Source organism: Sinocyclocheilus grahami, unplaced genomic scaffold, assembly GCF_001515645.1.
Source record: "Sinocyclocheilus grahami isolate Dianchi unplaced genomic scaffold, SAMN03320097.WGS_v1.1 scaffold242.1, whole genome shotgun sequence".
In the NCBI taxonomy this organism is placed as follows: domain Eukaryota; kingdom Metazoa; phylum Chordata; class Actinopteri; order Cypriniformes; family Cyprinidae; genus Sinocyclocheilus; species Sinocyclocheilus grahami.
In genome coordinates, this window is record NW_015505421.1 from 288,632 (window position 1) to 316,191 (window position 27,560).

Sequence of the window (27,560 nt, forward strand, 5' to 3'; positions counted from 1 at the left end):
TGTTGGTCCTGAGTGTGAGAAAGAAACATATCCAGTTTCTTTGGAAAATGACTTCACTGAGACCAGGGAGCCTTACATAAACACTTTATTCATCCTTTTTGTAGGAATCCATAGTTGAGGTGAGCAGATCTCATTCCTTCTGAATGGTCACACGAATCTTGGAGCTGCAGAGGAGCTGAGTCACCAGAGGAATGCGCGGACAAAGTTTTCACCTTTCCAACTTGTGAGAAAGAATAGTAAGCCTGGTTCTTTGGTTTCATAGGACCTTGCGTAGTTAAACAAGACGCACATTTCGCATTTGTGAGAAATTCCTGAAACCTATTTTCCTCAAAAAACAATGATTCCCTTCTGCAAACGCACGAACATTCACCAAGTGTCAGAAAGCCGTAAGGAGTGGTGATTTTGCTGAGATGAGGTAATGCCACTGCAGCTCTGGTGGTCGGGTCTGACAAAGCGTAAGTCTGGAGATCATCCATAAAGCTCAGGTCGTGCTCCTCTGGGAACGGGCAGCAGCGTGTGAGTGCTCGGACTAACGAGGATGGGTGCGTGGACCGGGGAATAGTGTGCCGCCGTCCACTCCCGACTCCAGCCTTCTTCCTGCCACATCCCTTGAGTATCGCCGGGCACAGTGAGGGGATGGTGAACCCTGGTACAGTGTCAGGTGTCACCACCATATTCCAAAGGGGCATGTGCCTCGTTGCTGCCGGTTGAAGCTCCAGAGCGCTTGATTGGCAAGATTTTTTCTCGCTTAGCAGACTGTGCAAAATCACGAGCTGGTAGATTTCTGCCCATTGTTTACACCTGGCATGTAACTTTAAGGTTAAATGTTGGTACTGGTTTTCCGTTCAGTCAATTAATGTTTTCGCTGGTTGTTGAGGGTATTTTCTTTGCAGTCCATTTATTTTAATAAGATTTTTCAGAACTTACGAAAGTCTTGCTCTGCTCCACTTCTGGACAAGAGCGACAAACTCAAGTGCCAATATACAGTCCCGACATGAATAGACTCCTCCCTTTATGATAACAAAATTAAAATGAAGCGTTATCTTATAACTCTAGTTAAATTTCATATAGCCTACATATGCTAAAGGTAAAATTTTCTCTGTAAATTTGCAAAGAAATAGAAAACTATGTATCTGTTAATTTGAGTAGCCTAGTAGCCTATAAGGAAAGCTAAAGACCATTTCTCTAACTAAAAGAAAATAAAAGAATTAAGATATTATAGACCGAGAAGTCTCTAATGTGTTTATATCATTATTTTTCTTTTCTTTTCTTTTCTTTTCACTCCCTGGCTGTATTGACGTAAAATAGTTTGCAGCATAATAATAGAAAATAGTTATAGTTTGTAGCATAAAAATGTAAAAAAAAAATACAAAAAAAAAAAATACAAAAAAGAATAGACTCAGTCTGACAGCAGGTGTGGTCCACATGGAGTCATAATAATATATAATTGTGCCTAGAATAAAATATAAGGAAGCATATCAGATGTTACAGATAATAAAAATATAAACGTTCATTATTGTCATTTTGAGGAGCTTTTTTCCCTCGGGAAAAAAAAATGTTTTGACGGCCGCCGTCAAAGCGCAATATTTGTAGCGATTTTTTTTCTCGCAAAACGCTTTTTAGATTATTAAAACTACTAACGTATATTATTGAAATATTGTCGTTGTATTGTGCACCTTTACTGAGGTGTGGGAACGGTTTGTCATCGCCTGTGTTTGTGAGGGAAGGAAATGACCGCAACACCCGCCGTTTGTTGTGAAGCGGCGGGCTAATGTGTATTAGAAAGCTACCGATGGCTGCAAACACTTGTTCGTGGGTAAGATGATATTTTACATGATAAAATGTGAACACAGCAAATAACATCCTTCCGTGTCACAAATATAAACCGTTTCCAAGTGGTATGTATTATTATGCTAACTTCAGTTAGCCAATAAGCTAACATCTGAAGAAACATACAGATTCACTGTTTGTGATCTCCATCTCTCTATGCTTGGTTAACAATGAATTAGAAATAAAACGCATATATATTGTACTGCGTATATTGTTCTGGTATATCAAAAAAACATTTACTGAATATAAACAAAACTGCTGTATTTATAATTTATTGCTTTTTTTAATTGGCTCTGTTCCATACTAGTGAACTGTTTAGGCTGGGTTTTGAGACATAACCAGAAAGACTGTTGTACTGTTAGTTTTGTTTATCTGACTCTTAATTAATTTTGTTTTATTTATTTCATAATTTCTTGAATACATACTTTTGAGGATTAACTTAGTTGCAAGACATTAGTTTGTTTCACTACGTTTTCTTTAACTGTCTTTTCAGGCTCAGAGACAGATTGAACATGGGGTGGAAACGCAAGTCTTCTTCTCCAGAACTACAACCGAATCCTGCCAAAGCACCTAAGAGAGGATCTGTCAGCAGATCTCCTTTCTCTCTCAAACGGTCTCCTAGTTCCTGGAGAAGAAAGGTCTCTACCCCCACTAAGAACAAGAGCTGGACCTCAATCCAGACACTGTCTCCAGACAGAAATGTTCATCAGTCCAATCGCCATGAGAAGAACTACAGCGCAGGTAGTGTGGAAACAAGCATTATTACTTGAGTGAAGTTTAGAGCAGAACTTGATATTTGGTTATTTCCTGTGTGTGTAGGCCATGGTGAAGATGACAGTGGCAGTGTCCAGTCCTCCACTCCAATTTCTTCCCCACTGCAGTCAGAGGAGGATGCAGAGCTGGGTCTGGTCATCACTGTGGGTGAGTCAGACCATTTAGCCTTGCCATTAACCACTCTTCACTTAGTTATGTTACTTTCTAACTAAGATAAACATCACTATTGAACTTAGTTGTTTTCCAAAGTCTGATTGAAGTTTCATTGCTTGTCAACCTATAGATGAGGACAGGTGTGGAGGGGAGGAGTGGCTAAAGAAACGGAATGGAGTGAATGTAAAGAAGATTGGAATGACTCGGGTGGAAGGAGAGATCCCTGAGAAGAATGTAGAGATGGAGAAGACTACAGAAGAGCTTGAGGAAGAGGATGAGAGTGAGGAAGAGCTGAGGAAGCTGGACAGAGATTTAACGCTCAAGTCCAAAAAGCTCAAGCTCTCCTCTGTCAACGTTCGTAACATCATCCATGTGAGTCTGATTTCAATGAGAAAGTCCGTTTAGATTTTATGCATGTGTTCTTGAGACATCAAACAAATGCTCTTGTAGTAATGAATCGATCTGTGAACCTTCAAGAAAAATAACATAATTATGAGCAAATTTTTACCATCAAATCAGTGGTAGTTTGAAAATAAATGACAAACATTTTAACAAATGATTTTTTTGTTTGACCTCAGGAGGTGGTAACCAATGAGCATGTTGTGGCCATGATGAAAGCTGCTATAAGAGAGACACAAGATATGCCCATGTTTGTAAGTTCCACCTTTATTTAACTCTTATAGTGGAAGTCTGTTTGAAAATGGTAATTTTATTTATTATGTTTGATTGTTTATTTATTACATTTGATTTATTATGTTTATGTTAAGTTTAATGTAGGAGCCTAAAATGACCCGTTCTAAGCTCAAAGAAGTTGTTGAGAAAGGGGTGGTGAGTGTGATTTATTTATTTTTTCTTCTGAGAGAAAAAGCAAAGGTTTTGAGCACTTTAAGCTCTTACATGTGAGGGTGTTGATAGTTTTTTTTTTTTTAAGGGGATGGGCAATTGGAACATCTCTCCAATAAAGAAGCCAAGTGAGATTAAGGTATCAGATTGTTATGATTTTGAGACCTTTGAGAATTTGTATTGTTTTTTTTTGGTTGATGTTCACTGCTAATTGGTTAATGGGACTCTCTCATTAGCCACCCCAGTTTGTGGACATTCCCCTGCAAGAGGAGGAGGACTCCTCTGATGAAGAGTATTGTCCTGATGAAGATGAGGAAAATGAAACGGCTGAGGAGGTGCGTATCACAAACATATAATATCATACTTATTTTTTAAAAATATGTATTTTAAATTATTTTAATTATTGTATAAACATCATACACTGCCTTTGAAAATATTTTTTAAAGAAATTAATACTTTTATTGAATGAGAATAAGAGTTAAATTGGTCAAAAGTTTTTGTAAATTTAAAATATGATCTTTTGAACTTTCTATACGCCAAAGAGTCCTAAAAAATGGTTTTCACAAAAATATTAAGTTGCACATCTGTTTTCAACATTGATAATAAGAAGACACATTTCTTGAACACAAGAACAGCATAATAGAATGTTTTCGGAAGGACCCTGTTTCACTGAAGAGTAAAGGCTGCTGAAAATTCTGCTTTGCCACCACACAAATAAATTACATTTTAAAATATATTTAATTAGGAAAGTTACATAAGTAAATTACACAAGATTGCTGTTTTTTTCTGTATTTTGAGTAAATAAATGCAGCCTTGGTGAGCATAAGAGATTTTTACCAAAAACTACAACAACAAAAATCTTACTTTAAATATTATTTTTCATTAGAGGTCCACTTATAATAGTTTTTTTTACAACTTTTCCCTCCCTCTTTTTGACCTATAGAATTTAACTGTCCATTTCTTTGTGCCTTTTAAGAATGCCCCCTTCACATGTAAAATAAAAAGGCATTTAGACAAGCTGTGGTTTAATAATCACTTGTTTATTATTACTGTTTATTACTACCCTATTCTACGGTAACAGCCTCTTGACTGATTTATAAAAGAATATATTTGAATTTTCTCTCAGACTTTTTTGGAGAGTGATGTGGAGAGCACAGCCTCCTCGCCACGTGGCAGCAGACGTTCTACCTCTCATACGCCTCCCCAATGTGATGATGCCAGCAACAGCCCCGGACTGGTACTTTACATAGTATTATGATCACATACACACTCATATTTCATTCTTTTTGCACATTGTTCAAAGTTGAAGTCTCTTTTTTTCCCTCCTCATCTTTGTCACAGAAGGCCAAGCTCTCCAGGCACTTGAGAGTTGAAGCAGTGCCTATGGGTCCTCCTGCCCCACCTCCTCAATCCTGTGGCCCCTCACGGTCCCTTAGGGCCCCTGACCCCTTCATTGAGAAACTACATGCTGTGGATAAAGAACTTGAACTCGGTCCTCTCTGCACGGAGCCTTACCAGGTACCAAATCACATAGACTCAAAAATCTCTCTGCCTAGTATATTTGGTTCTCTCTCTAAAATCAGTGTGTCTATCTGCCTGTCTGCAAAAGGCTTTGAGCAATGGTGGCGGAGGAGGGCCGAATGACAGTCTGGTAGCTTGTCGTACTCGGTCAAAACGTCCGCTAAGAGACGTTCCTCTAGATCAGCTGGAGGCAGAGCTCTGTGCGCCGGACATCACGCCAGATATGTACGATAACGTCTTCACACCAGAGGACCGCGAATGGACACAATGGCTGCAGGGACTCATGACCTCTAATCTGGACAATGAAGGTCAGGAGGTGTAGCGTCTACTGCACGTGACGTTCACAAAAAGATTATATTTCCCTTCTAATTTTAATTTGCTTTTATTTCTGTTAATATTGTAATCATGATTAATTAATAAATACATTAATTAATTTGAGTAGTATTTACATTAAAAATCGGTTTAAAAAAAAGTTTTTAGACAAGTTACAACTTACAAGTTAGAAGAAGAAACTGTACTCTTAAAACTATTTTGAACATTACCCAAAATAACAAACAATAAATATTTAGCAGGGATGCATTAATTTGACAAGTGAAAGTATATACTTTTGCATTGTTACTAAAGATGGAAATAGAAAAATAAATAATTGCTGGGTTTTTTTATATTCTATTGAACAATGATATTTCGCTTTTCACAAAAATATCAAGCTGTACAACTCTTTTCAACATTGATGATAATAAAACATTTTTCTTGAGCACCAAATCAGCATATTAGAATGATTTCTGAAAGATCATGTGACACTAAAGACCGGAGTAATGGCTGCTGAAAATTCAGCTTTGTCATCACAGGAATAATTGTTTTTTAAAATGTTAAAATGGAAAACAGTTGTTATAAATTGTAATCATTTTCACCTATTACTGTTTTTACTGAGTTTTAAAAAATAAGAATAAATGCAAACTTTGTGAGCTTAAAAGACTTCTTTCCCCTAACCTTTGAATGGTAGTATATTTGATATTATTTGGGGCTGTTTTTGACACGTCTTATTCTTGTTTACTGGCCTGGGCTGAACCAGTGAACCTTCAAGTGCGATCGTGTCCTTTAAACAAATCACTGTCATGCCTGTTGCACACAGATGCTGTCAAAGCACTTTTCTTAAATGTCTTAATTGCTTCCTCTGTGTGTGAGACTAGTTTTATGTGTGTGTGTCAGCGGTTAAGTACTACCTCTGCTTTTTCCACTCATGTTTTTCTTCCCCTGACCTTTTCCCCAGTTTCCTCTCAGCATCACTGCTTTACGTATTTGTTCACACACATGAAAGATACAGTTCTTCTGACGATTCTCTCTCTGTATTTCAGAAGAGGCTGATGAAGATGATGACCCTGAATATAACTTTCTAGATGATTTAGATGAGCCAGATTTGGAGGATTATCGAAATGATCGTGCTGTTCGTATCACAAGTGAGTTTTTGTACAGGTTGTAGATTGAATAAAACACTAAGTTTTAAGTATTTGCTTTAAGTAATGATTTCATCTCTCTTTTGCAGAGAAGGAAGTCAATGAGCTCATGGAAGAGCTATTTGAGACAGTAAGAGGACTTAACACTAACAGGAACAAACTAAATCCAGTCACTTCTCACTAATTTTCCCTCCTATTTTATAGTTCCATGATGAGTTGGCTGCCAACGAACAAGACGAGGAAGGTCATGAAGAAGATGAGGAACGTGATGAGGAGGCCAGTGACACGCCACAATTCAATGTCCCTCAAGCCATTAGGTAACACCCCCACCACCACCCCATGTCAAGGAATCAACAGTAAGGGTTTTTTTTTTTCTGCTTCCTAGGTCAGGCCATTTGTAGGAACATTTTGTCCTCATTTCCACTGGCCTATAATTTTTGTGTGTGTTTATATATTTAAATGTGTGTATATATATATATATATATATATATATATATATATATATATGTTTCTATTAAGTTTTGCTATAAAGAAAGCCATATGCAGTTGCTTTCTGATGAAACTGTATTTTCTTGTGCAAAACGCAAAGCAAGGAGACATGTTATTACAAGTTGGGTCCTCCCTTTGGGACAGAGCAGCAGAGGAATGCTGTTGTCTGTTTGGGTAGGGAGGCAGAGAAATGCTCTAATGTGTCCAATTGTTTCACTATAGACCCAGGGCACGGAATGGACACAGCAGAGCTACATATACACATTCACTATAGTCTGAACACACACTCATTTCCCCATCCCCCTTCCCACCACTGCTGAGTACTGCACAGTTGCAGGTCTGTACTTCACTGTGGACGTGATGAAAAGATTTCACCTACGTGCTACATGCAGAATCCAGGCACAGAGGCTTTAAATAGAGCTAATTTACTGGAAAACATAACAGCTACATGCACGCATGCATGCGCACACACACACACACACACACAAACACACACACACACAATCAAACCTCTTGACACCTACTGAAAGGGCATCCCTTAAACTGTATGCCATTTTCCTGATGTTATGATCATAAACAGTCCCTGTTTGAGCCCTTATTTAAAACCCATCATATCAGGCTTGTAACTTCTATGTTCTTTATGTATGTAATTAACATTGGTTACGGAAATAGCATAGTGTCAATAAGTACAAAACTGTCTTGAGATGGACATGTCAACACATTGTTTCAGCTTATTATTTACCCTGCGAAGGGGTCATTACAGGTTGTAGTGTGTGTATGTGATCCACGTGCATCGCTGTATTCTGGGTCCAGACAGAGATGTGGTTGATGGGGGTTTTTAAATGTTAACGAGGTACATTGACATCTGTGCTGTCTTTTCCACACTGAGAGTGAGTGTGTGTGCACAATGTCCCTGTAATGGTCATTCACTAGGGTACAGAGAGTATAAGATGCTTGGTCTGTTTAATTTACCAGTCATATTTGATGACTGATGTAACAATGATTTGATTTTTAATAATTGTCAGCATTTATGCAGAGGAGATGGATAAAGATAAATTTATTTCGTTTTTAAATTATTCATATTTGTAAAAATTTATTTTAAGTTCGTTTTAAGTGACTACAAATGTAATCTAAATGAAAAGGATGAGGAAATTAGCATGTACGGTACAATTCAAGAGCCAAAATCCAATAACAGCTGATAAAGGAAATTTGAAATTTTTGTATATTGGCCAGTAACCAATAAGGTACTGATATATTATGCATCCCTAGTTGAGAATACTATTTTAGAATTATTTAAGTTTTATGTTTCATCAGAATGGCAGTCCAGCAGATTTTCTTTAATGCTTCTTGTGCACATATAAAAACATCCCTCAAACTCTAAAGATTCACTATGTTTCTATTTGTCATCAGGTTTGAGGAGCCATTGGCTCACATGTTGACTGCATGCAGGCGGACAGTCAGAGAGCAGCTGGATGCTTTGCAGCAGCGACGGGAGAACCAGGTTCGGACCACCCAGCATGCAACTGGGCCTGGCATGGTTCTTGTGCAGCCCACCTGTCCTCTGGTGGTCACGTCTCCTCAGAGAATACAACTGCAGCAGCAAATACAGCAAGTAAGAACACTTTAAACACCACCATTCACAATGAACATGCTTAATTGACTTAATTTATCTTGGTCACAAGGATCTAGTCTTTTGCTAAAAAGCTGTTGTTCTTTGTCTAAGTGTAATTCATGTAATGCATAGGGGAAACATCTCAAACCTCTTGTGTTATCTTGATATGATTTAATTTTGGTTTACAGTTTAACTCCGTTTTTTTCCCTCTGCAGCATGTCCAGTTACTGACACAGGTCAATATGCTGTGCAGCCCAGTGAAGGCACTACAGAGTGAAGTTCAAACCACCAAACATTTCCTGGTAAGAAAATTTGGGATTAAACACACTAGTGTCTTTTTTTTTTTTTTTAGAAACTTTTAAGGCACAAGAAAAGACTACATAAACATGTCAAAATTGACCAATGGAGAGAAAATGTTGTGTTGCTTGTCAGATTATTTTTTTTATCATGTTTATTGAAATTCAAAATGCTGTACGGTTATAACAAGTACAAAGACATTTTTACAAACATTTTCTTCCTTCTCTTTGAGTATTAAAATGTAATTTTCCCCTTTATATAGAGATTGTAATTTCCAAGATGTTATGTTTTATATGAATAAATCTATTCTTGATACGCTTGCAAGTACTGATAGTGTGTGAGATGTTTTTGCTTTGATGTTTTATATACAAAAATTGTGCAGACAATGTGATATGATAAAGGAGTTTTAACATCTTTGACATATAATTTTATATATCAAAATCAAATGAGTACTTTCTCAAAAATTGTTGGGAGTTTGCCGTACAAGTTGTAATTTTACAATAATTGTTCCCTGTCCTGTGTTGACAGGGGGAGTTGCTGTCATTTGCGGAGCGGGCAGAGGAGGAGAGATCAACGGTTAATACAGGTTTTAGAAGCATGTTTAGGGTGTGTAACTTGCAGTCCTCCCTCAACTTGTTGGAGGAGTTAAAGCAATGTCCTTCTCCTCTGTATCTTCCTCCCAAACCCATTCGCCCAAACTCAGGTTAGGCATCTCATATGTAGTTCATATGACCCAATTAATCAAATCAATCGCACATGCATAGATGTGTATATATAGATGATGGCAGTATGCTTTCTTTGTTTCTGTAGCTCGTTCGTACCCGTTGCTTCCGGCTGGTCTTGCATGGTTGTTGGCCACACGCTCTGTGTTTCTGTACCCAGAGCTTCTTCCACACTGCAGGCTGGATCCAGTCCTGCATCCCCCATGCAGCAAACATTATTACACCAAAGGAGAAGACGGGTACAAATGGCTTTGACTCTCTACCCCATTTAGGTTCAGTCATGGGAGTAAATATTTTAATGTTTTAATCTATAAATAATTGAATTATTTTAATATAGCATTTCATCTAGTGCAGGGGTGCCCAAACTCGGTCCTGCAGAGTTTAGCTCCAACTTGCCTCAACACACCTGCCTTTAAGTTTCTAGTATGCCTAGTAAGAGCTTGATTATCTGGTTCAAGTGTTTAATTGGGGTTGGAGTTAAACTCTTCTGGACACCGGCCCTCCAGGACGGAGTTTGGACACCCCTGATCTAGTGACTTATATGTATTTACATTTTTTTAAATGTGTACAAAAACTTTTTGTCTGAGAAGTTAAAATTCACCTTTGGCTTGCAAATGCCACACCAATAATACTGGAATTGGTCAGTGAAGAAAGAAATGTTAATGTGGGCTTTTTACAGAGTCATGTTTCAAAGTAAGCAATTTGTGGAGTTTGGACAACTGACACCACCTAGCAAACACTAGCCATACCTTCACCCAGTTTGCCTTCTGCCTTTCTTTCATCCCCTGCTCTCACCTCTCTACAGTCTCTTAGTCTTGGGGTTAAAGCACTTTGCTCAAACAGAGTTCCCATATCACCTGATGAGCTGCTATCTGATCCGGCCCAAGCGTCAGGAGCAGCTGCGTGTGCGTGTGAAGGACATGGTGTCCCCCAGAGCCCCACACAACATCCTCAAGGTGATCTATCTGTTCATCTGCCTATCTTCATATACACTAGTATTTGTGGTGTTGGACATTTGCCCCTAGTTTTCCCCAGTTTCTGTCAATTTGTCTATGATAAAAACTTTGTCCTACTGAATGGGGACAAAGACTATAGATATACAAAGACGGTTCACTCCTGTTATTTATGAATGGGAGAAACTGCAACTTGCACTATGGCGGAATCGCTGATTGGTAAAGTCATCGCATCACTGCAGCGATGTGAAGTGCCGGTTGCCATAGAATCTTTGATGGGGGTTAAAAGTTTTTATGACAATGTAATATTGTTGTTTTTCTTAGTTTTACTGCCAGAATCGTGTGGTTCCTCCTTTACCTGTGATGTGCAGACCTATGGTGCCTGGAGAGGAGCGCCCTCCTGTGGAGAGAAAGCAAGACGTGATGCCCAACTGGCTGAAGGTATTACAACCTCAAGCTATTACAACCTGAAGGTATTACAAGACCAGTGGTTCTCAACCTCAACTTACAAGGCCCCCTAAGAGGGCCTTCGAAGACAATATTTGAAGATCTAAACTGAAATGTACCGCTGGAACTTGGCCTAAATCACTGCCCTAAACTCTTTAACTAAAACCATTCTAAAATAATTTCATCTATCTGACTTTAAGTACACTCATGATGGTTTCAAATTTCTTTACAGAAAAGCTTGCCATACATCCATAGGGCAGTTTGTCAGAGCAGTTTACAGGTGACCTCCACCATCAAGTCTCCTACCCTTGTCTTCCCGAAAGGAACACGCTACCCACAGTTCCTCCCTAAAGGCATCACTCTGCGTCTGCACCCTTCACAGAGACCAATGCGTGCTTCACAGCCCAAATCTCGACCTCTACGTGGTTTTGCCTGTCCTACTCTCACACCACTGGCTAAAGCGCCTCCATGTCCCACAGGTTCAGAAAATGTATTGACCAATGTGTCCACACCATGTCCAGCACATGGTGTAGTATTATTGACCCAAACACCTAGCACTCCTATAAATGGGGTGTTCCCATTGGTTCACCCCCCTTTGACCCCTGCCCAAGGGACTGTCCCACTGAGCACCTCTTGTCCTGTTAATTTCCAGTATGCTACTCCAGAATTGGGGGCTAGTAATCCAGCACACCCTCCTGCCAACTTGCCCCCCACTGTAGTTCAGATACCCCCGTGTGATATCCCTCTACTTAGTACTGGAACAGTCAGGGCGTGTGGCATGCAACAGATGTCCAATAAACAGAAGAAACGGACCATACCTAGAAAACTTGCTCCTTTGAAACCAGCCTCCCGGCTACCCCAGCTATTGCCCCTGTCCTCTGGGAGTATGGAAAACGTAAGTAACCCGGCTATCATTATGGATCATCCAATATGCATGAATGTCACACAGAAATTCCCATCAGATAACGTCGTTGTTATCAAAGCCCATGAAAATGCCGCCACACAAAGATTGGTCACATCTCCCTCTCAGGATCTTGTCATACAGTTAGTCCCTGGGACACAGGCCTTGAGAAATTCCTCAAGTCCCTACATTGGAAAGACGACACAGAAGTCCGAATGTGTGATTTTGCAAACCATGAAGGATGGCACTCCCATTCAGTATAGTGTGGAAAATGGTCAAAGGAGTGTCTTCTCTCCTCTGACAGCTGCACCAGCAGAAGACAGTTCTCAGTTTGTGCTGGTTCAAACCGTTACGTCTACAGGGGTTCCTCAGTTTGTACTTCTGCCTCAAGACTCCATCATTCTGAACCAACCTGCTCTACTTCCTGCTGAAGGTGCACCAAGAAGTTTATCCCAGCAAACTGACATTCCTACTGGCTCCGTAGTCCTAAATAACAAGGGTAGCACTGAAGTGCCCTTAAACATCATAACACCAGCCACGTCGTTGTCAATTAGAGGAGAAGATGCTGGGGAAAGAAAAGAGGATGTCGAGGAAATGGTTGGAGACAGATGGGAAGAGGAAATGGCAGGCGCTTTGTTTGGTAGTCCTCTCCTGGCACTCTCGGAGTCCTCTTGCAGCCCCGACTCCAGTTTGAGCAGCACGGACGGTGGTGCTCAAGCTTCCGTGAGGGTGGAGACGGATATTGTAGAGTGTCCTTCTGTCCAATCTGCCTCTGGCAAACAGGAAACACCAGGAGTGTGCAAACACAGCACTGGAGATGGGAAGGACCAACAGTCCAGTGGGGAAGAGAAACAGAGCCGTGGGAACAAGGAGGGACGGGGCGAAGAGAGGGAAAGTGGGGGAAATGGAGAACATGATGAAGATGAAGGTGAGAAGAACGGTGATGGAGAAGGTGGCAGGAAAACAGATGGGGATGGAAGTGGCGACAAAGATAGGGAAGAGAAGGATGGAGATGGAGAGAGGGATGAAGAAGAGGAGGATTTCGATGACCTCACACAGGATGAGGATGAAGAGGAAGTGATGTCATCAGCATCAGAGGAATCTGTGTTGTCCGTTCCAGAGCTTCAGGTTTGTCTAAATAAATTAAAACTAAAATCCTAAAAATTCAAGTCAGTCATTTTAAATGCTACAAGTGTATTTAGGCATCACAACATTAGAATGTGCAGAATGAAAATACATATTCATTTTGAGATTTGCAAGATCACATTTAAATGTGTTATTACATATTTAGTGTTTTTAAAGATTAGATGAGTGTTCGATGACTGCGGAGATAGAAATCTAAAAATAGATTAAATGAGCATGCACAATTAAATATACAATATATAACATATACCAATAAATCAATATATAACCAATTTGGTACTGATATATAATGCATTCCTAAATGTGATGTGAAGTATTATGCTTAAATGCTTGAAATAAGTTCAGTAGACAGATATAAATTGAGTCATTGTAATCCATTTCTTTCTACAGTTTTATTCATTTGTTTCCTCTGTGTTCCCTTCGGTAGGAGACAATGGAGAAGTTGACCTGGTTGGCATCAGAGAGGAGGTTGTGCAGAGAGGGAGACTCTGAGGAGGACAATTCGCCCACGTCCCCAACTTCCCCCACCTCCCCAAACTCCCAAAACTCCCCTGCGTCCCAGAATTCGCAGGAGGAGAACTCCGAGGATGAGGATGATGGTGCGATGAAGGGTGATGAGATGGACGCAGGGGAGGGAGAAGGTGAAAAGCTTCCGGAGGGAGAAGCGCTGCCCGGTGACGACCCTCCACAGATCAGCGGGAGAGGAGGGGGGCGTGGAAGAGGTCAGCACAACTTTTAACATCTGATTGTGTTGTTTTCAGTGATGTCAAGTAGGGGTGTGCGATGCTGACAAAAAATAATATCTAGATATTTTCTGTGATTTTATCGATAACGATAATTTGACAATATTTTGTGGAGTGTGTTATTGTGCTGATATCTTAAGGACTGCCATAGACAGCGGACTCCTAAAGTTTTTGATATTCTTCATAATCTGTGTGGTGGTCAGTTCACACTGATAGAAATGAATCTTTTCCAATAAGTTTAAACTGATTTTTACATTTTATGGGCATTTTTACCTTTATAAAGCCATTTTTTCTTAAAGTGTCCTTTATCTTTTGAGTCAGATTCTTACATTTAATCAGTGAATTAGAATAATAAGACATTTGGGCTTTTACCAAGCAAATCCGTATCAACAAAATTCATCTTTGCAATGCAGAGGAAACACAAGCGCTGAATCTGAAGTGGTATTTAGATGTATTTACACACTACTGTTTAGTGCAGAACATGAATACATTTAACCTGCAATTACACATGCATAAATAATGTTTTGATATATTAAACGTAAAACGTTTGAAATTATTTATATAATAAAAGATACCCTGAATGTGAAATTAAAATCGCCAGTAGGGGGCAGAAAGTCACTGTTAATAAGTGAGTCATTGCGATTGAACCGAGTCATTTAAACGTTTGAATCATGGTGTCTAATATGTCTCTTAATTAACTTCTTGTTTAGCACATTTCACATCAACTTTGTTTGATATTGATTAACTATATGAAATGGTATAAATATATAAATTTTCTGCCATCATGTCATGAATTTGTGATCATTCTAAATGTATTGTAGACTGAATCATGCAGTGAAAGAACGCATTCTAAATGTGCACTAGTTTAAACTTCACGTAATGTATGCGTGCACTCTGTAGGGGTGTTTTGAAAGGTTTTTGCAAAATACTCGATAATGTCAAATCACACATCGTTAAAACGATTAAGATATTATCGCACACCCTTAATGTCAAGTTGAATTGAGCTGTGGTTGGTTAATTTTTCAATATGAAATGTTCAGTTGATTCAGTTTATTGACTCTTACAGGCCGTGGTCGCACACCACCTCGTAGTCTGAAGCGTGGTCGACGCCAGGAACGAGGAAGTAAAGATGCCTCAAAGCTGCTCCTGTTGTACGATGACCACATCTTGGACAATGATCCAATGAGAGAGAGCAAAGATATGGCTTTTGCCCAGGCTTATCTCAACAGGGTCAGACCACTTGACTCACTAGCATCTCCTTTACATCGATTAGAGAAACACTAATTGTCCCTCTCTCTCATCTTCCTTCCCTTTCTTTTACTGTTGTAGGTGCGTGAGGCCTTGCAAGACATTCCTGGTAAGGTGGAGGAGTTTTTAGGGCTACTTTATGAGTTTGACCAGGCAGGGGACAGTCGCAGTGTTGTAGAGCTGTTCTCCCAGCTGAAACTTCTGCTCAAAGACTGGCCTGAGCTCCTCAAGGACTTCGCTGCTTTCCTTTTACCTGAGCAAGCTCTAGAGTGTGGACTGGTAATTGCAATCATTTTATAGACAGAAAAGAGAACAGTGGCAATAACAGTCATTTGATCATTGTTATCGCTAAAAAAAGAAAACAAAACTGTATCTAATATATTCTGTCCCATCCCCAGTTTGAGGAGCAGCAAGCCTTTGAGAGGAGTCGTCGGTTCCTGCGTCAGTTGGAGATCAGTTTTGGGGAGAATCCATTTCATTACCAGAAGATAGTGAGAGCGCTGCAGAGTGGAAGTCCTCTCAGTCCTGCTGGGATTGAAGAGGTATAGATAAATGGATTCATGAATAAAATGAAAGGTTTTCTGCAGTGTCCTATAGAAATACACAACCAATGTACATGAATGTAACATTAAATTATATTATTGAATCACTCGTTTGTCTGTAGTTTCACAGCAAGTACCTAATAACACTCTTTCTTTTCCTAAATCCTGTTATTTCTGCTTTTGTAACTCAGCTCAAAGCACAGATGGCCACCCTTCTTAAAGGCCACACACACCTACAGGGAGAATTTTGGATGTTTTTTGACGAGATGCGTCCACCCCCAGCACGTCCTGGCCAGTTTGAAGAGGCGGTTTGGCCAGAGGACGTGGGCACTGGGACAGATGGAGAAGCAGGGATGAGTTTGGCCTCTAGAGGTGGTGTATGGGGAGGATTTGAGGAAGTCACTCTGCCTGATCTAGAGGAAGACGAAGAGTCTCACAAGATTCGACAGATCAGAAGCAGGAGGAGGAAAGAAATGCACACACATGGCAACTACAAGGTGTCTTCATTTTGTTCATCCCAGTGAATTTGTTTTCCCCATTTTTGTTTAGTTGTTAATCTCATGCTTTTTTTCAGGACTGTGATTGGCCTGAAAAAGATTGCTCATGTCCCTGTCATGACTCCAGCCATGATGCCAAACATCGCAGACATAAGAGGAAGGGATGTTTGCGTTGTAATAGCAACAAGGTGCTCGCTGTGCTTGTTTTGTGGTTTGACATGACAAAGCCTTGAAATATATGAAATTGCCACAGTTATTATTAGATGTTTTGATGGAGACCATGTTTCCTCATATTGTGTTTTTTGCACATTGAGGAGGACTCTGACTTTTTTTTGGTGATCAGGTCACTAATGGCTCTAAGGTACTGAAGAGTCGCGATTCTGCGTTTCTGTCTGCTGATGCACAATCTGAAAGAGGGGAAGAAAAGGAAGAAGAAAGAGGACAAGGGGAGGATGGAGAGGCAGAGAAAGAGGTTAAAGATGAGACTGGCAGTGGAGCAAACAGTCCACATGATGGTAAAGCCTAATCTCTTTAATTTCTTATTTTTAGTTACTTTTAGTTAGGTTTTTAATAATTGAAATCAGCATCTACAGGCATTCTTACAGAGACCTAAAGTTATTTTTGAAAAATGTTTTTAATCTTTCTTTGTACTTAATTTTTAAGAACAATTTACATTACTGTTCAAAGGTTTGGGGTCATCTATATATATTCTTTTTTTTCTAAGAAATGAATGCTTTTATTCAGCAAAGATGTGTTAAATTGATCAAAAGTGACAGGAAAGACTTATAATCTTACAAAAGATTACTATTTCAAATAAATTCTGTTTTTTCTATCGATTAAAGAATCCTGAAAAAAAAAATTATCAAGGTTTTCACAAACAAAAGCAGCCCGACTGTTTTCAACATTGATAATAAAAAAATATTTGAGCACCAAATAAGCATATTAGAATGATTTCTGAAGGATCATGTGACACTGAAGACTGGAGCAATGGCTGCTGAAAATTCAGCTTTGCCATCACAGAAATAAATCTAAATGTTAAAATATATTTAAAATAAAAATACAGTACCATTTAAAATGGTAATAATATCACAATATTGTTTTTACTGTTAAAAAATTCCTACCATCCCCAAAACTTTTGAATAGTAGTGTACATTACTGAACAAATACTTAATTTGCTAATATTTACGTTAATATGTAGTATACTGTTTTATGTATTATATATAGTGTAATATATATTTGTTTTAAAATGTAGGAGTGTTCATTATAATATCTACAGAGTACTGACAGTTTACTGGAAAAAATTCTTTACCTGATCTGCAGAAGGTGATGGGCCTGTATGGGAGGGAGAAGAGAGACCCCCTTCCCCCATCCTAGAGGAGCAGAAAATACAGAACAAAGAAGATGACAAGAAAAACGAAGAGGAGATGCATCATACAACTGCACAAAAGCACAGTAGGGATGAAGACGATTCAGGTGAATCAGGAGAGAGAGATGCCACTCAGCAGAGCACACTGAGCCCAGTCTTAGAGACACCTGTGTGTGCCAAAAACATCTCCCTCACTCCCAGTGGAGAGAGAGTCATTCTCTGGACTAGGTGAGCACAGCCACAGATCATGATGTGTTTTTGAGCATCGTCTGATGATGCTTGTGTTTTACATGGCCCTCTTTTATCATCTGGTTCATAGGGAGGCAGATCGAGTGATTCTTACTGCCTGTCAGCAGCAAGGAGCTAATCAAAGCACCTTTCAGGCTGTGTCAGAGCAGCTCGGAAACAAAACAGCCAGTGAGGTACCAGAATTATAAAGTGACAGATCTTTTTTGCTTTATAGCATTCTTTTCTTTGCCTTTTTTAACATCAGTGTCTCTGCAGGTTTCAAGGAGATTTCGGGACCTGATGCGTCTGTTCCATACGTCAGCATGTCAGGCCAGCTCAGAGGACGAGGCTGCTGAGCAGCAGTCTGCCACTGATGAGGAACAGGACTGAGCCCTGCAGTCATAAAAGGATCAGACTTTTCTCCATCCATATGAACTGGTGACTTTGTGCATTAAAACACGGATGCAGTTCTTCTAGTTGGAGACTAGTCATGCACATAAACCCCATGTCTTGCACTAACACCTGCCAAAGACGTATTTTAAGTATGGTGACAAAGGGTCAGAAGGTCTCTCTGTAACATATGAAGTATAAATCCACTAAATATGAAGGTGTTATCAAACACATGCTAAACACTGAAATCCAACATACACAAAAGTTATTACTGAAGAATTGTAGCACAAAAATGGCTCAGGACAGGGCCTGATTATTATATTACTGTTGGTGGGCAAATTTCATAGCCCTTTGAGAACAAAAGTATTTGATTAGTCAAAAGATGCAGAAAAAAAATCATTTGTAAAGCACTAACCAGCAGATTCACACCAACATAGTTTCTAACAGATTGATTGTATATTCTGTGAAAAAATGAAGGGGGGGGGGGGGGGGGGGGGAAAATTTTTATATCAGGGTGATTTTGTTTTTATTTTGCTTCAGATGTTAGTTTTGTGAATGATGCACAAATTGTTGGAAATCTGGAGAGACAATTAATAAAAATATTATTTATACTTAGTTTTGTGTGAGACTGAATATTAAAAAATGTGGCTGTGTGTGTGTGTATATTACACACAGTATACTTGTTCACTGATTTTTTTTTTTTATTAAAATCTATTATGCTTCAATCTATTGCGTCTGATTATCTGTTTGTATAATTATTTACTATTTCACGTGAATGGTACTATTACTTTTTATAAATTTGTAAGATAATTAAAGCAACAACAAAAAGCGCGTTTCGTTATTTAAGAGCGCTGAACTTTTTCGCTTTCCGTATCTTTCCGGTGTCATGCCTTCTCCCTTGCGGAACGCGTGGTAGCGATTATTGCCCATTTTCCTCTTTTATAGCGGTACGAGCCTACATTTATTTACAATGTGTTATCGGATTTACAGTTCTTTGACAGATTAAGATTTTTTTTAGAATTAACAGATATTTTAAACAGCTATATGTGCAGTTGCCTGATCCGTGTTTTACTAACTGCTCCCCATGTGCAGATTCTGAGAAGTTATTGTGGAAATGGCAGAAATGGTCCAAGAAAAGAGTGCAGGACTAAAATTCCCAGAGGAGCAGCTTCTGCGACACGGATGGGAAAAAGGTCAATCAGAACAGATATGACCCGTGCAGGCTGGCTGTTTTATACATCTGAAACCCTGTGTGTGTTACTATATTTATTAACTTTCATATAGATATAAATAATTTTCTTGCATAATCGTTGGCATATCCATGTAAACTATTGACTGACACATGCCAAGTCTGTTTGGTGATGGCTAATATTTAGACTTGTATTGTAGGTAAAGGTCTGGGCAGATCTGAGAATGGCATCTCAGAAGCTATTAAAGTCCAAATTAAATGTGATAAAAGAGGGGTGAGTGAGAGAACTTCTCTTTGTCTTTTGATAATTGCTCTGAATGCAGCATGTGGGTAGTTGACAACATGGACATGAAGGTTGTTTATAAGCATTTATTGTTATGCATAATGGACAGTTATGGTGCTCTAACTGGTTCAGTTCACCCTGTAGCTTTTACATTTTACAGTCTCTTAATGTCAGATCATAAAACCTGTATGTATAATAATTACACATAAATTTGAAATGTTGGCAAAAAGGAAAATATAGGTAAAAGTAAAGCATAGCATATCTCTGTGTAGGTCAATTATTTTTACGTATCTAGCTTTTGAGATATTAAGTTACCAGTTGTTATAGCCCTTTTATGCACATTATGTTTGTATTTATTATGTGCTGTTTGTATTCAGATGGGCGATAAGGAAGGTGAGCAGTTCACTTTCCACTGGTGGGACCATGTTTTTAACAGAGCCTCGTTCAGTCTGGTTGTGGAAACAGGGCAGGTAAGTAATATAAAGAGGATTTAAGTACATTTTTACAATTACTTAGAAATCATCTCTTTACAGTAGGTGTTTTTGTTTTGGTAAACATTATGCATCACATTTTGCAACTGTATTTATCTCAGTTCAGTTTTATTCATATTATTTTATCCAAAGCCGCTTACAAACAAAGAACATAACTAGCCATTTGTAACAGAGCCAACAATATTCACAAGGTTATTATAAATCTAGATTAGGAAATGCAGGGGTGAAATGCAGAAAATAATTTTTTTTTTCATGGTTTGTCTGTGATTTGACAAATCTGGCAAGTAAATACAAAAAAGTTGTCAAAAAAACAACATTTCTAGCAAACTGGGTTTTGTGTGAATGAGGGCATATTTGTTTTGTTGACTCATCTGATGTTGACATTGTGGTTTAGAATGGTGTGGTGGTTTATAATCAATCAAATAAAAAAAATCTGCAGTGATTCAGTATTTGGATTGTGCAGTTGTTGTAATGTCGTGTTTCTCCATTCGTAGTCAGCTACGCTGCTGTCAGGTGAGGAGCAGCCAGAAAAGACCTCTGATTCAGATGACAGCAGCAGCACTTCTGAAGATGAGGACCAGAAACTGGACCTTTCCAGCACTACCAAGAATGAGCAGCCAATATTACAAAATCCTAACATATTCCTTTTAAAGGCTTATAGTTTTTATCAAATTTGATTTAAATTTGTTATGTACTATCATTGCAGAATATTCTGCACTAAACATGCACTTTCAAATGTTCTTGTACTGTAAGTGGGATTGAGAAGCAATAATGATCAGTTTTGCTTTCAGCCAGCTCAGCTGTCTGTGTTTCTGTCTGTCTCTCTTAGGCTATCAGATACAGATCTGCTGAAAGCTTGTGGAGGACGAACAGCACACAAGTAAGCTCTGATCTCTTCAGGTTTGCGCACTGATGCATGTCAATCTGCAGTATCCTTGCATTAATTCATTTTAGTCAAACTGATTTAAATTATAATACTAGAACTTCTAGCATTTAACCATTTCCATCCATCACATTTGAACAGGAATTGAATCATAGATAGCATAATATTATCAAATCAGTGTTGTTTTACTATAGTTATATATTATTATAGTATTAATAATTTGAATTAGCATTTTATATTTTGTTTTCATTTTAAGTTTGTCATTTTGGTTTTATTGGATTTTTTTATTTTATTTTTTTATTTAGTGATTTTAGTATTTAAACCATTACCAAGGCAACATTTCTAATTTTATAAAAAAAAATGTTGTGTGTGTGTGTATATATGTGTATCTCTCTCTCTCTCGCTCTCTCTCTCTCACGGAAGTGAGTACACCCCTCACATTTTTGTAATTATTTTATCTTTTCATGTGACGACAACTGAAGAAATGACACTTTGCTACAATATAAAGTAGTGAGTGTACAGCTTGTATAACAGTGTAAATTTGCTGTCCCCCTCAAAATAACTCAACACACAGCCATTAATGTCTAAACCGCTGGCCACAAAAGTGAGTACACCCCTAAGTGAAAATGTCCAAATTGGGCCAAATTTGTCATGTGACTCATTAGTGTTACAAGGTCTCAGGTGTGAATGGGGAGCAGGTGTGTTAAATTTGGTGTTATCGCTCTCACTCTCTCATACTGGTCACTGGAAGTTCAGCATGGCACCTTATGGCAAAGAACTCTCTGAGGGTCTGAAAAAAAGAATTTTTGCTCTACATAAAGATGGCGTAGGCTATAAGAAGATTGCCAAGATCCTGAAACTGAGCTGCAGCACGGTGGCCAATACAGCGGTTTAACAGGACAGGTTCCACTCAGAACAGGCCTCGCCATGGTCGACCAAAGAAGTTGAGTGCACGTGCTCAGCGTCATATCCAGAGGTTGTGTTTGGGAAATAGACGTATGAGTGCTGCCAGCATTGCTGCAGAGGTTGAAGGGGTGGGGGGTCAGCCTGTCAGTGCTCGCATGCATACACACCGATGAGCCATTACATAATGACCACCTATAGTATCTAATGACCACCTATAGTATCTAATAACCCGTAGGACCTCCTTTAGCACACAAAACAGCAGCGATAGTCTCCTGGGGTATCTGGTACCATAATGTCAACAGCAGGTCCTCCAGTTCCCATACATTGTAGGGTGGTGGTGGTGGTGGTGATGTAACAAAAAGCCACTTTTCGATTGGGATAATGTCAGGTGAATTTGGAGGCCTAACAGAAATTCATCATCATGTTCCTCAAGCCACTCCTTGACGGTTCTGGCAGTGTGGCATGGCGCACGATCCTGTTGGTAATGGCCATCACTGGCATGGAGCACAGTTGCCATGAATGGGTGCACTTGGTCCGTAACGATGTTCAGATACCTGACAGCTGTCAGGGATTGTGCTGTTGGGATAATGGGGCCTAAAGTGTCCAAGAAAACATCGCCCACAGCATAACACCGCTGCTGCCGGCCTGTGTCCATCCAACAGTGCGTCATAGGTGCAGGTGTCATAGCTTCTGTTGGTAATCTGCGTATCCACGCTTGGCCTTCAATATGATGCACAAGGAATCTTAATTAATCAGACCAGGCTACTTTCTTCCATTCATCCACAGTTCAATCTCGATTGTCTTGGGCTTATTTCATGCATTGTTGGCAATGACGTTAGCATGGGGACCCAACTGGGTGGTCAGCTATGCAGGCCCATACGCAGAAGGCTGCGATGGGCTGTGACACATTGCCCTGGTCACCACTGTTGTAGCTTTTGGTTATTTGTCGCACTGTGGCCCTGCAGTCGCTGTGAACAATGCGTGACAGTCTCCACTCCCCTCTGAAATCAGTGAGCTATGGATGATACACAGCTGGGCAACGGTGCGTTGTTTGGCCATCCATGCACCACTTTTGATACGTACTCACTACAGTGGCCTGTGAACAACACACAAGGTGCGCCGTTTCTGAGATCAAATTTCCAAGGCGCCGTTCCATCACAATTTGTTCTTTATCAAACTCTGATAAATCGGCAGCTTTTCCCATTCTGTCCTTGGTTATCTCATATACTGCTCTGTGAACTGCATCTGCAAGCATCATTCGGTTGCCAGGCTCACTCGTTACTGTAGGCTGGGGTGGTCATAATGCAATGGCTCATCGGGGTGTGTGTTTGTGTGTGTGTATGTGTTTTTTATACTTGGTTTTAATCAAATATTTATATTTCAGTTATATTTCAATTTACAAAAAATTGTTTGGTTATCAGTAACAACACCATGTCAGATATGTTGGTTACTTAAATACATGTTTGTTTGTTTGTGTGAATAGAGGAGCCAGACATGGACTCACTATGAGCGCCAAACTGGCCCGGCTTGAGCAGCAGGAGCAGGAGTTCATGAACAAGTATGGCAAGAAGAACCACACTGCTGAAACATCCACAAGCAACACAGATTGTCTAAATTTTGAGGGACGTCCAGATATTAAAGAGAAAACAAAACGCAAGAAATCAAAAAGGCAGAGAATACCATCAGAAAATAACATCCATGAAGACAAGATGACAACACGGGTCCTTTCAAGTAATGATACTGAGGACAGCAAACCCAAAAAGAGGAAAGAGTCTAATGATGCTTCTGTGAATGACAATATGATCGCAGATACGGAGCCAAAGAAGAAGAAAAAGAGAAATCGCAAAGAAAAACAAGCACCTGAGGATTGTGTTCATGGAGAACGCAGCATAGATGTGAATGAGGCATTCACACACAAATCAGAGGAGCAAGACACACACCTGCTGACAGATGATCCAAGGTGGCTGCTGAGACGGCTGACGCAGATGAGATCAGTGAGGAATCCACCGCAAACAACCACAGAAGAGCAGTACTAACTATCAACAAACATCTGACAATGCCTTCAAGAAGAAAAAGAGCTCTTCCATGGAGCGCTATAAAGATGTGGATAAATCAGCTACTGCGGTGACAGTAACAGAAGACACCAGGAATGACGCACAGATAATAGACACACAAACAGAAGGACAGGAGAATGAAAGGAAGAAAAACAAAAAAATTAAACGAAGCAAAAAGGAATAGCAGGAGGTGGTCGAGACCGTGCCAAAAAACAAAAACAAAAAAAAAGCAAAGAGTTAACTTGCATTCTACCAAACTCGCTACAAACACAATAAGTAGATCAGAATCTGGGCTGCTGCTGAAATGCTAGGATCAATTCTTCAGTAACAGACTATTAGCTGAGAGACTTCAGATCACGTTTGTTATGCAGCACTCATATTTATTCTTACAAATCATGGTCAATTTTTAAAGCTTGAGACCCACAGGTGAGATTAAATGTTTTTATTGGACTGATTTGCGATACATTTGTGTAATGCATATTAAATAGCATATCGACAATTACAAAAATGTGATGAACTGTGAACAGCTTGGAGTGATTTGTGTGGCTGAAGTATTTATTCAGTCACAATAAAGTTGGATGTTGTTTGACAGACGGGAAGAATGGTGCATAAGTCATTTACCTACAGTATGTGTGTCTCTCTTGGCGCTGTAACTTGAAACATTGCTAGCAAATCAAACTTCAACTGATTTTGGAAATAAAATTATTCTTGAGATCGTTGTCTTTTGTTCTGTCTTCTGCTCATGTTGAGGGGCCACTTTGGTTTTGTTGGGCTTGAAGGAAGGTTGGCCATGTTAAAACGTCCACTTCGCAGATCCATCTATTCCTCATGTAACAACTTGTTGATATCCAGCTTTTCAGTGGGTTTTTGCTGGCCATTGACAGAACGCATTCCATGTATCCTTTCGAGGGGGCATTGACCCAGAATCTGAAAGGAAAATATGGAAAGCATCAGATGGTTGCTTTTTTTTTTTCGTGGTTTATCAAAAGAACAATTATTTTCAGTGAAAGGAAACCGATATTTATACTTTTTTTGCCTGTTACTACAGTAAAAAATGTATAAAATATAAAAATGAAATAGTTTAGTTAATGATTTTAAAAAAAAAATTTGAAAGCTATTTGATTTTATACATCAAATTACTCTTCTGTTGCCATTTTTTAGACTTACCCTCCCTCAAGTTCAGCTCCAGTGGTCCAGACCCAAGTTTCTTTGTCCTTTTCAGAGAGTCCGATCCAGTACCCATGATATTTGTCATAATATGATTCGGTCTGCTGATTGATGAATTCCTGAATTTGCATAAGATGATGAGAACAGTGTTATAATCATGTGGAAATCATACAGTAAATGTACTGTTGACAATCTTACATATTTTGCACAGTATAAACCAGATGATATCTGTTGATCACAATGTGACGTTAAAACAAGCTTTTTAAGTCACTTTTGTAACAACTTTTGCTAAATGCCGGAAGTAATTGTTTATAGTACATATTTTTGTGAACTCATCAGAAAATATATTATTTACAGTTCTTTGGGGCTAGTGGAAATACTGTAAGAACACTGACAAACAATTTTTTCATAAATAGTTCATAGATTAAGTCTTTGAGTAAGAGAGAAAAATTAGAACATTCTTGTATATTTTTATACTACATTTGATATACCTGTTCCTCCACACTGTCTATTATGGCCAGCTGAGCTCCATATCCCTTGCAGTATTCTTGACTCCCTGTCCACGTTTTCCAGGGCCAGTCTTCATTGAAATAGTAACAGCTGGAGCCATTCTGAATCCACTTTTGAGGACAAGGTGTACACTGGACTCCTGTGATGAAGAATAGCTCAGGTTAACTGAAGGAAAAACAGACTTCACTCCAAATTCAGTCAAACAGCTTACCGTTTCCAGTGGACTGACAGTACTCATCCACTAAAAAGCTGCTTTTTTTCAGTATGACGTCCAGTGTGCTATTCATCTGTTCACCCTGTGTCGTCAGCCTAGCTCTCTCTCGCTCCAGCACTTCCTTGTCTGCCAGTAGTTGCAGATTGGTGGCTTTCGCTTGAGTGTGCTGGGCCTGTATAAAGTGATCTCCCATGGTTAAAACCTGATTAAAGTCCTTTTTGTTTAGCTGAGAGGGAATTTTTTAACTATTTAAAGGGATAGTTCACCCAAAAACAAAAACTCTGTCATCATTTACTCACTCTCAAGTTGTTCCAAACCTGTATGGATTTCTGTATGGACAAAAGATATTTGAATAATGTGGGTAACCAAACAGTTTCTGGTTCCTATTGAATTCCTTAGTATTTTTTCATACTATGGAAGCCAATGAGGACCAGCTGCTATTTGGTTACCCACATTCTTCAAAATATTTTATGTTTTATCTTCTTTTATGAAATTCATACAGGTTTGGAACAACTTGAGGGTAAATGATGACAGAATTTTCATGTTTGGGTGAACTATCCCTTTAAGTGCTGTATGTTTATCAGGCTTTGCTCTTACCAGAATATTGTTGTATTTAGACATGTGAATGTAGTCTGCAAGGCAGAGAACAAAAACAAACAAAAAAAGGCAAACTGTTAGTTAAATCTAAAGGACTTGTAGACTATTTTTCAAATACAATGCAGTGGTTCTGTGATATTTTAGTATTTATGAGTTTAGTTACAGTTTAGTAGGCATAGTCCTTAATTACTCATAAATAACACCATTGGCTTATATTGCACCTATCAGCTTGAAAGAAATTGTGAAATTTCTGACATAAGACAACAGGACACATGAGAAAGTTTCCAGTGTTGTCACACAGCAACATTTCCCTTTTCTTGACACGTTTGTAAACTTTTATGTTGGTACATTTTGAGGTTACATTAGGAGTACTCAATAACTTCTCTTTTTATTTTATTTGTTTATTTATTTTTAGTTCTAGATCTGAACCAGTTAATCGTGGTCTTTGCGTTTCCTTGAATAGGACTAGCACACAACCAAATGTGGACATCCAAAGGTAGGACTGAATGATATTTTGGTATTGTGTATATGAATGAGTGCTTATCCTTACTGAAAACGCCGACAGCTGTTAACACAGCAAGCAGGAGGAAGCAGAGCAGCCCCAGAAACACTGTAGCTCGTCTGTACGCTGAAAGGATTGGGGTGGCAGCATCTTTTGCTGAATAAGAATAACACTAGTTTGAGTCCAATAGTGCGAGCATATGATAGTACATGGATACATTTGCCAATTTGGATACATTTGTTTTGTTAGGATTAAATGATAGGTATACGTTTTTCTGTGTGAAAAAAATGAACGCTCTGCAACTGCACAGGAAAGAGGAAAAGGAAAAAAATAGCATGTAACTCTTAATTTATTTTAAAATTTGAAAGAAGTGATACAATCTGTGTCAGTCAGATTTGTAAAAAAAAATACTACTTTTACTTAAATATATTAATAAATATTATATATATATATATATATATATATATATATATATATATATATATATACATTTTATATATATAAAGTGGTGTGAAAAAGTGTAGGCCCCCTTCCTGATTTATTATTTTTTTGCATGTTTGTCACACTTTAATGTTTCAGATCATCAAACAAATTTAAATATTAGTAAAAGA

At 38.9% G+C, this 27,560-nt stretch overlaps 3 protein-coding genes across 4 annotated transcripts in view; 2 read left to right on the top strand and 1 right to left on the bottom strand.

Annotated features, from left to right (window-relative positions):
• The first annotated feature begins 1,691 nt into the window (after positions 1-1,691).
• Positions 1,692-18,796, top strand: gon4lb (gon-4 like b). Its single transcript, XM_016289185.1, has 31 exons — positions 1,692-1,816; positions 2,324-2,571; positions 2,650-2,751; positions 2,888-3,129; positions 3,336-3,410; positions 3,535-3,585; positions 3,689-3,739; positions 3,837-3,935; positions 4,727-4,837; positions 4,942-5,118; positions 5,210-5,429; positions 6,477-6,578; positions 6,665-6,705; positions 6,780-6,892; positions 8,475-8,676; positions 8,892-8,978; positions 9,502-9,676; positions 9,784-9,934; positions 10,501-10,651; positions 10,973-11,089; positions 11,328-13,124; positions 13,567-13,861; positions 14,949-15,112; positions 15,212-15,409; positions 15,529-15,672; positions 15,864-16,169; positions 16,247-16,357; positions 16,513-16,684; positions 17,490-17,763; positions 17,855-17,957; positions 18,040-18,796. The coding sequence occupies exons 2-31, from the start codon at positions 2,343-2,345 to the stop codon at positions 18,151-18,153; spliced, it is 6,174 nt and encodes a 2,057-aa protein (XP_016144671.1). The 5' UTR covers positions 1,692-1,816; positions 2,324-2,342; the 3' UTR covers positions 18,154-18,796.
• A 225-nt stretch (positions 18,797-19,021) lies between these two features.
• Positions 19,022-23,982, top strand: LOC107597973 (G patch domain-containing protein 4-like). Of its 2 annotated transcripts, XM_016289200.1 has the most exons (7): positions 19,022-19,100; positions 19,246-19,346; positions 19,543-19,616; positions 20,003-20,095; positions 20,611-20,723; positions 20,946-20,996; positions 23,389-23,982. In XM_016289200.1, exons 2-7 carry the CDS (start codon positions 19,268-19,270, stop codon positions 23,939-23,941), a joined length of 963 nt encoding a protein of 320 aa, XP_016144686.1. In that variant the 5' UTR covers positions 19,022-19,100; positions 19,246-19,267; the 3' UTR covers positions 23,942-23,982. The 2 variants fall into 2 exon arrangements, with proteins under 2 accessions (XP_016144686.1, XP_016144687.1); XM_016289201.1 differs by lacking the exon at positions 19,022-19,100 and having other exon boundaries at positions 19,260-19,403.
• A 190-nt stretch (positions 23,983-24,172) lies between these two features.
• Positions 24,173-27,560, bottom strand: part of LOC107597974 (C-type lectin domain family 9 member A) — a 4,158-nt gene continuing 770 nt past the window's right edge. The window contains exons 3-8 of the mRNA XM_016289202.1: positions 26,998-27,105; positions 26,448-26,482; positions 25,848-26,022; positions 25,618-25,775; positions 25,127-25,245; positions 24,173-24,886 (exon numbers count right to left, since the gene is read on the bottom strand). Coding sequence (XP_016144688.1) covers positions 24,700-24,886; positions 25,127-25,245; positions 25,618-25,775; positions 25,848-26,022; positions 26,448-26,482; positions 26,998-27,105 — 782 coding nt within the window. The 3' untranslated portion in view covers positions 24,173-24,699. The remainder of the gene's footprint in view (positions 24,887-25,126; positions 25,246-25,617; positions 25,776-25,847; positions 26,023-26,447; positions 26,483-26,997; positions 27,106-27,560) is intronic.